Consider the following 10,468-nt stretch of genomic DNA (forward strand, 5'->3'; position numbering starts at 1 on the left):
GTATGTATGTGCACAATTACGATAAGTTATCTAGGCAGTGATGTATATTTTGCAGGATAATACATAAATGTGATGCCATTTTATGTAAGAGACTTTGAGCATTCTGTGATTTGATGTCCTCAGAAAGTCCTGGATCCAACACCACTGAATGCTAAGGGATGACTATTTAGATTCTGAATTGCTGTTTATGTGACACAAGCTCTATAACACATATGTGTAAAGGTTGAGGTTTCTTGGTTTTGTTCTGTTTTCTGTATTAACTGAATTATGAGAACATGGTATAAAATAGATGACATGAACTTTTTCCCTCTTAAAGGCGCACTGGAATGTCAATTACCCTTATCACAAGAAATGATTGGAGGGTTGCCACTGAATTGATTAATATTCTGGAAAGAGCAAATCAGGTGAGAATATTCAACTTACTAGAAATATACATGTTCATGTTTATTCATATGTTATGCCAGGTTCTGAGAGCCCTGCTTGGCAAGGCTGCGTACAACAGTAACTAACCTGAGGGCTATCACATGGCAGAGATTGTGAGCTATGGAAGTTCGGGTTGGAAAGCCTAACATGATAGAAGTGAGTGACACAGACAGCAGTGGAAGCACTCTCGGGCCAAGGGTGAGACAGAATCCGTGAGGAATGGCACCATTAGAGAGGGGTGTTGGTGGTCTGAGGGAGAGGAGGGGGGCTGGCCAAAATGAAGGATGTGTGAAAAGCATAGAGTGGGAGCCTACTGTTTTATAATGTAGTTAAAAATATATAAGGGCCACTGAGATGGCTAAACAAGTAGGACAAGTACATATAGGGCCTGCCAACCTCAATTTGATCTCCAAATTTCTCAGAGTGTCAGGAGACAACTAACTTCCATGAGTTGTCCTCTAACCAGGAGCCTGAGCACAAACACACAACATAAAATATATGAACATTTTTAAATGGGGCTGGAGAGATAGCTCAGCAATTGAGAGCACAGTTCCCAAGTATCCAGAACCAACTTCCCGTGAGCATGTGGCTCACAGGCATCTGTAGTTCTAGGAAACCTGCCACCCTCTTACAGCCTCTGCAAACACCGTGTGTAGAGGAGGTACCTAGACATACATGGTACCTAGGCAAAATAGTCATATATGTAAAATAAAACAAACAAAAAATTCACAAATAAAAGCATGTTCAGCAGCTAGGAAACAACAGAAACAGGGAGCAACAGAATAATTGGTACAGTTAAGGTTATTCTTACCTTGTAGCTTAGAAATATATTTAGAAGTTAAATGGCAGAGAGACCTTTCTCTCCCCACCCTCTTTTTTTTTTTTTGTCTTATAATTGTGGGATTCTGAAATAATTTGAAGGTCATTTAGCATGTCACAGAAAGAAAGGAACACAGAATCCTAATAATACATTATTTAATAATTTCAGAATATCCCAGAGGAACTTGTCTTAATGGCTGAGAGATACAAAGCAAATAAACTAAAAAGAGAGATGGAAAAAAAAATGGGAAGACCTCAAGGAAAGCCCCAGAAGTTTTACTAATGTCGCGTGTAGCACTTGGTGCCACAGGTAAACTTTTATGGCGTACACATTCACATCTGTGTCCTTTTTGTATATTTTGTTGTTTGTTTTTTGAGACAGAGTCTCTTTAGGTATCACTGAATGTCCTAGAACTCACTATGTAAACTGCAGTCTGCCTGCTTCTCCCTCCCAAATTCTGAGATTAAAGACATGTGTCACCACACCCAGGAAGTCTATCTTTCAGATCTAGGCTCAGATGGTGTATTACTACAATCAACAGAATCCTAAAAACTATTGACATACTAAATGATGAAGTCTACTCTCTCACCCATTACCAACGTCTACTTAATATATCTTTTTTTAGACATATGCCACCCAGGCTGGTCTCAAACATGCCATCCTTCTGCCTTAATCTCCTGAATGCTAGGTTGGTTACAAGTGCTAGGTATAAATGTTGGTACAGCAACATTACAGGTGAGGATGGTCTTTTTCTTAAAGTGTCTTTTTATTTAAAAAATATTTTTATTTATACAATGCTAGGTATAACAGAATATACAATCCAGAATTGATTTACACATTTGATCAAATGACTACCAAAAATAGCTGGCAAGCATTTTTGTCGAAAAATTGGACCCCTTGTTCAGTGTTGGTAGAGGTATAAATTGATTTATCTTTTTTGAAAACATCATAGTGGTCTCTTAGCAACCATACGATATCACAAATCTACTTCTGGGTATACATACCAAAGAATAAGAAGCAGGACTTCAAAAATGTATACCCTCATATTCATAGCACCATATTAAAAAACAAGCAGTACTCTCTTGGAAGCAAACTAAAAGTGCAAGAATAAGGTAAATACAGTGTGGGCTGGAGAGATGGCTCAGAGGTTAAGAGTACTGACTGCTCTTCCAGAGGACCTGAGTTCAATTCCCAGCAACCACATGGTGGCTCACAACCATCTGTAATGGGATCTAAGGCCCTCTTCTGGTGTGTCTGAAGTCAGCAACAGTGTACTCATATACATAAAATAAATCTTCTTTTAAAAAAATGGTAATACAGTGCATCACATATGAAACTGCGGGACTGTCAACTTTAAAAAGGAATGTTACCTGTTGCAACCAGGGTAAATGTTGAGGACATTATGCTTCAAGTGAAAAAGTTAAAAAAGAACAAGTACCGTATGTGAGGCATCTAAAATACCAAATTCCTGTGGAGGCAGCAGGACCCAGGGTCCTAGGGCAGCCTGGGCTGGCATGAGAAGAAGAGTCACAGAAACAGCATAGTGCTTTCGAGGATGGTGGGGTAAGCAAAGAAGGCATCACTTTTGGACAGAGTTTGAATTTTGCAAGTTGAAAGCTATAGAAATTGAACAACAGTGAATATAGTCATCAGCACTAAACTGCACACTTAAAATTTTTGATATAGTGTATTTGATATTATGTAATTGCATCAACCTTTAGAAATAAGAATTCTGAGCTGGGCAATAGTGGTCCATGCCTTTAAGCACTTGGGAGGCAGAGGCAGGTGAATCTCTTAGATTCAAAGCCAGCCTGGTAACTTTTCTTCCCACTTATTTTTCAGGATTCGAGATTGTTTTCAAAGTGAAATTGTTGAAGCACACATCAATATGAAGAGACTTGGCTGATTCCTAAAATAATAGTGTGTTAAAATGTAAAATTCAACGTTTTATACTTTCTTTAATAAAACAGTAGTTTTTAACCTTGTTGAAATTTTTTATGGATATTAGTTAAGATTGTAGTACTAAAAGGTTTTATCTATAATACTTTTTATTTTAAAAGAGAAGTTTGGGGGCTGAGCATGTAGCTGAGTGGTAGGGTACTTGCCTAGCATGTGCAGGACCAAGGATTCAATTCCCAGTATTGCAAAAGGGGAAAAAAAAAAAAAAGACAGTTATGACCTGTGATGTTGCACCTGTGATGTTGCTGTGCTAACATCTGTGAAGCATTTGATGCTTGTTCACATGTTGTCGTGTCAATGAAAAGATACGGGGGAACAGAGTGTTGATTTTGCAGTGAAAAGAAAAGTTAAATATTTTCTTCTTTCTGGATGGTATTTTAGTTTTATACACATAGTATATTATCTGGATATACTTTGTTCAGATAAGTACAGCTCACCTTTTTAAAAGTGTGAAGCAAGTGAACTGGGAGAAAACGGGAATCATTCGTCCATCTTTACACTTCAGCCCATAGCTGTGCTAGCACCCTGTGAGGATCAGACTGCATTTACAGGAATGTTTCTTCAGTCTCATTCGTCTGACTGCTGCCTATGGTTTTCTGTTACCTGTTCCTCTGTAAATGACAGTTTCTGACATGTTTATGAACTCTGGGATTTGCGTAACTTTACTCTTTCTGTAATTAATTATATTTGTGTGTATATGCTATGTGTGATGGTGGTAGGCCATCCTCATGTCTGCATTACTCATCCAGAGTGTTTGCTTTAATTAGTGACAAGATTAATAAGAGATTCTAATAGAAGAAAGGATACAGTCAGAAATTAACAACTGAGTCCATCAGGAAAAACACAAGTATCAGGTACATTTGAGGTTTTCAAGACAGGGCATCATGAATCCTGCTTTTCCCTCCTTGAGTGCAAAGATTACAGGCATGCATGCTCCACCACTCACATTCCTGTCAATTCAAATGTCTTTCCCTTTTGGTGCCCTTTGAACGGATGAAGTTACACTCCCTTATGTAAGGGGAGTGTGTTCAAAGGCCCCGGAGATGCTTACAACTGGACAGTACTGATGTGTCCTCAGATGAGGTATCTTCCCACTCACCGTCGTTTCACTGGATTGACTGCCCCCAGAGACTCCCAAGGCTAAGGCTGTAGTGTGGAAGCCCGAGGCACCAGAAATCAGAGGCTAAGGCTGTAGTGTGGAAGCCCGAGGCACCAGAAATCAGAGGCTAAGGCTGCCTGCCTTTGTTGGGACTCAAATCTCCTGGGGAGACTTTCCATGGAGAACAGAGTTCCATCGAGGCCCAGGTGAGCACCCTCCCGACACTGCTACCCTGTCCAGTTCTGAAATACCTGTACTTCACTGTGGAAACACTTGACCACTTGATGTGTTCAAGGTAACTGAATAGCTCTTCCCAGAAAGAGCTCTCTGTCTGGGATATCCGAATCCTCCCCGGCTTCAGTGCCAGTTATCTGCCTGTCATGCCTGATGGCTCTGTGCTGCTGGTGGACAGTTCTGTCAGCAGTCTGGGGAAGTCTCCATGGGCTCCTTCTGTCGGCTTCCTGGTACTTCTGGTTACTTCTCTGTCCATTGAGTGCCCTGGAGGAACACAACTTCCTGTTTCGGCTGAGAGGGGGTGAGCAGCCCCCTCCGGAGGTCTTGAGGTCTCCTTGATTGCCGTGGTTCAGTGGTTCAGTGGTCCACAGCAAAGCTGCCCTTCACCTGGAACATCCACACTCACTTCTGCCTGCCTGGTGTCTGCCTAGAGTACCCCTGCTTTGTGATGACTGCTTCTTGTGAATCCCCTGTTCAGACCTATGAGCGTTTTTCATTGTCCCCTACAAGCCGCTCAACAACCTCCAAGACTTACTTGCTGTGAGGCTTGTGTGGACCCTGGAACACATACAGGCTGGAAAGCCACTGTGTGAACAGGGCATAGGGCCATGCAGACAGCCCTCGTCTCCACACTCCTCAGTAACCTTGGCTTCTCTCGACAGGGCAGCACACTTACCTTCAGTGTGGCCTTCCAGGCCCTAAGGACAGGACCAGTCAGGACTCTGCTCTAGAGAGGAAATAAATGTCTTAGATAGCACTAGAAAGCTGGGCACCGGGATCCCAGTCCAACCTGGGTCTGAGAAGATCTGCATCTTCCTACCCAGCTGAGCCAGCATACGGAAAGTGAAGCTCCAGTTCACTGCTAGCGTGTCCCACCCTCTGCCTGAGGCCTGGCCCCAGCCTCCTGCTGTCCAAGACGTGGTGGAGAGGCACCAGGCCAGCATGGAACCTTCTCAGTCTTCCTCCTACCTTCCGGGAACCACCTCATGAGGTTAGGGACCAGGACTGATGTCAGTCTGACCAAGAAGGGAGTTGGGGTGAGGAGCAGGTCGCAGAGTGGGGATGCTGTACCCTCACAGAGAGTCCACAGTCTCTATCTTCTTCCAGGTCAGGCAGTGTGATGGAACGCTCTCCTCAGGAGTTGGGGACATAGCTAGGTGGCCTCTTTCATGTTTTACGTTGGCAGCCTGTAGCACTTTAAGTTCTGTTTTCTTGTTTTGTTTTTGTCTGTTCCTGTAACTTATTTTCTGACTACATCTTCCGGCTGAAGTGAAACTATTAAAAGCTGTATGAGAGAAGAAGAAAAGGAAGAACAACACTGGCTGTTCTTGCAGAGGACCCAAGTTCACCACTGAACATTTCAAATGGATAAAATTGTGGTGGGAGCAATATAATTCAATAAAGTTGTCCCTTAAAGTCTGCTTCTAAAAGTAGACAGAACAATAAGGAAATCTTATCCAAAATCTAAGCACGAGTTGAACTCACAAGAGCAATGCAAGCCCAGTGTGGCAGCACATGAATACTGATAAGGCTGGGGCAAGAGGATCTGAAATTCAAGGCCTGTGATTTCTTTTTTTACTTTATTTAGATGCTGGGAACTGAATCCAGGGCTTTCTGTACCATTTTGGGGAGGAAGACACATTTGAAAATGTTAAATAGAACTTAGGTTTTTCTTGGGGGAGGAGGGGGGCAATGTCTGGCATTTTACTTGTTAATTGACCTCAGAACTCTCCTCATGTTGACACTTTTTCTCTGATGTTTAAACCCAGTAGATGTTAAGAACAAGGCACAACCCCTAAGACTGATATATTCAACTACATTAAAACATTTAAATCTTATTTATTTAGAAATACTAAAAAAGTGAAGACAATACACATGGCAGGCATTATTTCTTACACAGGGAACAGCTACAGAACACTGAAAAGGGCTCCTGTAATACCACATGCAACAAAGTACTCAAAAAGAGGCAATGAGCATCAGCTGTCCCTGGGGACTGCTGCTTGGATGCAGAGGAGAGTCATCTTCTGACCCACACCCATCTCCCTGCATTAGGTACCACTGCTTTTGTAAAAACACATATAGAATAAAAATGAAATAAATGACATGCTCGTGCACACATGATAAAGTACCTGAGGTAGAGCTGACGGAGAACGCAACCTTCCCTTCTACCCTAGGACAGAGGGGCAGGCAGTGCAGTTCTTGTGCTTGAACAAACTCTAAGTCAACCATTTCCAGTACGACCTCTCACAACCTTCTGCAGAGTAGAGTCTACTAGGTGAGAAGTATACTCATTAAGTTCTTAATGAATCTCACTGGGGGAAAGTTTAGATCTGTTTTCCCTTTCTAACATGGCAAGGTCTTTGTTTTTATCTTTAGTATTTCATTTTTGTTATATTCTTTATGTGTGAGTGAATTATGAGAAACTGGGTATTAAATAATCATATCCATTTTAGTTCACAGTGCTGTGAACATCTGAATTATGATCACATTTTGGGGGTTCTTATTTTGTATTCAAAGAGAACATCAGTCATTTGATAAGACAAACAGCCATGTGGTATGTGTGTCAAGGAGTTGAGTGGGGGGGTTTCATGAAAGCGTAAAGAAACACAACATAACAAAAAAAAATCCTCCTTAGGTTCTCACAATCCTAAATAGGAAAAAAAGAAAGGAAAAGAAAATGTACCTTTTTGAGTCAGGACAGGTGAGCAGACCCAGGCCAAACTCATAGGGATTCATGGTGACTCCTAGGGACTGCTGTTGGCTTTTGGTGGTTTTTCTGAGACAAGATTGTATTCTGTAGCCCAGGCTGGCCTTGCATTCATGGCAACCATCACACCTCAGCTTCTCAAGTGCCAGGATTATAAGTAAGTGCCAGCACACTTATCATATTATGGGGTCAGATTATAGTTTCATTTTCTTTTTGTGCTCTTAAAAAATAGTGTCAGTGTGTGAGTGAATGTGTGTGTGTGTGTGTGTGTGTGTGTGTGTGTGTGTGTGTGTGTGTGTGTGTGTGTGTGTATGTCGTAGTCAAACTAGATTCCCTGGAACCGGAGCTAAACTAGATTCCCTGGAACTGGAATTACAGTTGTGCCTACCACTAGATGTGCCTACCAGGCCCTCTGAAAGAGCAGTAAGTGCTGTTAACCATTGAACCACTTCTCTAGCCTCTTTGTACTTTGTTTTAAGCAGGTTCTGTGTACCCCAGGCTATCCTTGAACTAAAAATACAGCCAAGGATCACACTGGACTATTTTTCTGCCTCCACTTCTGTGGTGGTTTGAATATGCTTTGCCCAGGGTGTGACACTATTAGGACATGTGGCTTTATCGGAGTAGGTGTAACACAATTAGAGGAAGTGTGTCACTGTAGAGGTGGGCTTTTAAGACTCTCCTCCTAGCCATGTGGGTGACAGTCTGCTCCTGGCTTCCTTTGGATGAAGATGTAGAACTCTCAGCGACTTCTCCAGTGCTATGCCTTCCTGGATGCTGCCATGCTTCCTGCTATGATGATAACAGACTAAACCTCTGAACCTATAAACCAGCCCCAATTAAATGCTGACCCTTTTAAGAGTTGCCTTGGTCATGGTGTCTGTTCATAGCAGTAAAGCCCAAAGAAAGACAACTTCTCAAGTGCTGAAACTACAGGCATATACCACCACAATGGACTTCAGTCACTTTAGCCCAATTTCATTTCAAAAGGCAATTTCAGGCTGGGAAGATGGCTCAGTCACTATAGTGCTTGCTTTGCAAGTGTGAGGACTTGAGTTCAGACCGCTAGCAACAATTTAAAAGGCTGTATAGGTGATGTCCATCTGTCATCCTGGGGTTGGGGCAGCAGAGGCAGCTGGATCCCAGGAGTTCACTGGCTAATCAGCCTGGACACCTCCCTGAGCTCCAGACCCTCTCTCAAAAAAAGTGAAGTGTGCCACCTAGTGGTGGCACAGGCCTTTAATCCCTGTATTCCAGTGGCAGAGGCAGGCAGATCTCTTTGTTCAAGACCAGCCTAGTCTACAGAGGGAGTTACAAGACAGCCAGGACTACACAGAGAAACCATGTCTCGGAATCAGCACTCTTCCCACCACCCCCAAAAGTGAAGCATGACTGAAGAAGACATCTGGCATCCACCTCTGACCTAAAGCCCCACAGAAACACATTATAACATAGAACACAAATACATAGCTTCAAAGCTTGTCAAAAATTGGAAACCCATTGTTCCTTTCATATTCAATTTTCATTGACAGAAATTCTTTACTTTTTTGGTCAATTAGTTCTTGAGAGAATAGATTGAACTTTGGAATAAAATAATGGTCCAGTTTCTCTGACCTGAGGCACTCAAGAAAGAATGTTAAAAACTTATCAAAGCAGGAGTTTAGGTTCCTGGGGTTCCACTGACTGTCCTGCGGATCCTGGGTCCACATGTGAAAGATGGCAGTTTTCACGTGGTAGGAACAGAATGCATCCAGCTCTTGAAACTCTTTCTTCAACTGTTCCAAAAGGTATTTCATTAATTTTAAACATTCTTTCCTGTTAAATAAAAGAGAAGATACTAATTTTTACTTATAACTGTCTCTTTTGAGACAGGGTCTCTCTATGTAACCCTGGCTTTCCTGAGACACAAGAGACCCACCTATCCCAGTTTCCCAAGAACAAGTGCTGGGATTAAAGATGTGCACCGCCTTGTCTTATCTCTTTTTCTTTTTTAAACATACTTTCTTCTTTATTTCCAATTTTTTGAAGGCAGGGTCTCATTAGCTCAGGTTGGCCATAAACTCGTCATGTAGCAGGGGCTGGCCTTTGGCTCCTAACTCTGCTCTACCTCTCAAGTGCCAGGAATAAAGTGTGTACTACCATACTTGGGTCAGTGTCTCTTCTTTTTTTTTTTTTTTTTTAAAGATTTATTTATTTATTATATGTAAGTACACTGTAGCTGTCTTCAGACACCCCAGAAGAGGGCATCAGATCTCATTATGGATAGTTGTGAGCCACCATGTGGTTTCTGGGATTTGAACTCAGGACCTTTGGAAGAGCAGTCAGTGCTCTTAACCGCTGAGCCATCTCTCTAGCCCCCCAGTGTCAACTTCTTGACGGTGTATATTCTAGCAAGAAAAATGACCCACTTAGTGTATCTCAAGTGTGGCCAGTCAGTTCCTAATAGTAACACTGCTATTCCATCCCATAGCATTCACCACCACTATCCAATAAGAGTCATTCTTTGGTCTCTTCATCTTTTATGACAATAATCTACTCAATCAGCCAGGTGTAGTGCGCATGCCTATAGTCCCAGCACTTGGGAGGTTGAGGCTGGAAGATCACAATGAGTTCAAGATCCATACTGGCTACAGAGTTCAAGACCAGCCTGGGCTATACAGGGAGATCCCAGGAATATATATTCCTCCTCTGCCTTCTTTCCTTCCTCCCTTTCTCCTTCCCTCTTGATCTCTACCCAAAATCATCCACCCCAAAACCACCCTTCTCCCAACACAGCCCAGGAATAATCATCCTCACACCTGAGCCACAGTGCCAAGGGAGCAGTAAATGGTATCTAGGTAGTTTGCCATTAAAATAATAATAATAATAATAATAATAATAATAATAATAATAAGGACATTACCTGCAACATTTTGCTCCAGAAGATTCACAGCATGTTTTTTCTATCCCATGATTATTCAAAATGTATTTTTCAGTGTGAGAGAAAGAGAGGCGCCAGGTCTCTCCTTAATTTCAGAAAGAAAACCAGAAAGTTGTCTCACTAAAAGCAGCCCCATGTAAACATGATATCTCAGTCTAGATCCTATACTAAAATATCCTGAAGAAGTTTAAGAAAAAGACAGACCAAAAGCAGTGAACAGATAGACAAAGTAATTATCAGACAGCAAGAGGAAATGGGGAAATACAGAGATCGGAACTTAATGTTCTTTTTTTTTTTTTTTTTTTT

The 10,468-nt window shown here is 42.0% G+C and overlaps 2 protein-coding genes and 1 pseudogene across 2 annotated transcripts in view; 2 read left to right on the plus strand and 1 right to left on the minus strand.

The window, feature by feature from the left end:
- The window catches only part of Ddx43 (DEAD-box helicase 43), a 28,561-nt gene extending 25,415 nt beyond the window's left edge, over window positions 1–3,146 (plus strand). The window contains exons 13-15 of the mRNA XM_021207819.2: window positions 317–404; window positions 1,412–1,552; window positions 3,086–3,146. Coding sequence (XP_021063478.1) covers window positions 317–404; window positions 1,412–1,525 — 202 coding nt within the window. The 3' untranslated portion in view covers window positions 1,526–1,552; window positions 3,086–3,146. The remainder of the gene's footprint in view (window positions 1–316; window positions 405–1,411; window positions 1,553–3,085) is intronic.
- Window positions 1,525–5,688, plus strand: LOC110328391 (annotated as a pseudogene).
- A 2,268-nt stretch (window positions 5,689–7,956) lies between these two features.
- Cgas (cyclic GMP-AMP synthase) overlaps window positions 7,957–10,468 on the minus strand; it is an 11,624-nt gene continuing 9,112 nt past the window's right edge. The window contains exons 4-5 of the mRNA XM_021208007.1: window positions 10,145–10,247; window positions 7,957–9,057 (exon numbers count right to left, since the gene is read on the minus strand). Coding sequence (XP_021063666.1) covers window positions 8,715–9,057; window positions 10,145–10,247 — 446 coding nt within the window. The 3' untranslated portion in view covers window positions 7,957–8,714. The remainder of the gene's footprint in view (window positions 9,058–10,144; window positions 10,248–10,468) is intronic.

Source organism: Mus pahari, chromosome 10 (genome assembly GCF_900095145.1).
Source record: "Mus pahari chromosome 10, PAHARI_EIJ_v1.1, whole genome shotgun sequence".
NCBI lineage: Eukaryota > Metazoa > Chordata > Mammalia > Rodentia > Muridae > Mus > Mus pahari.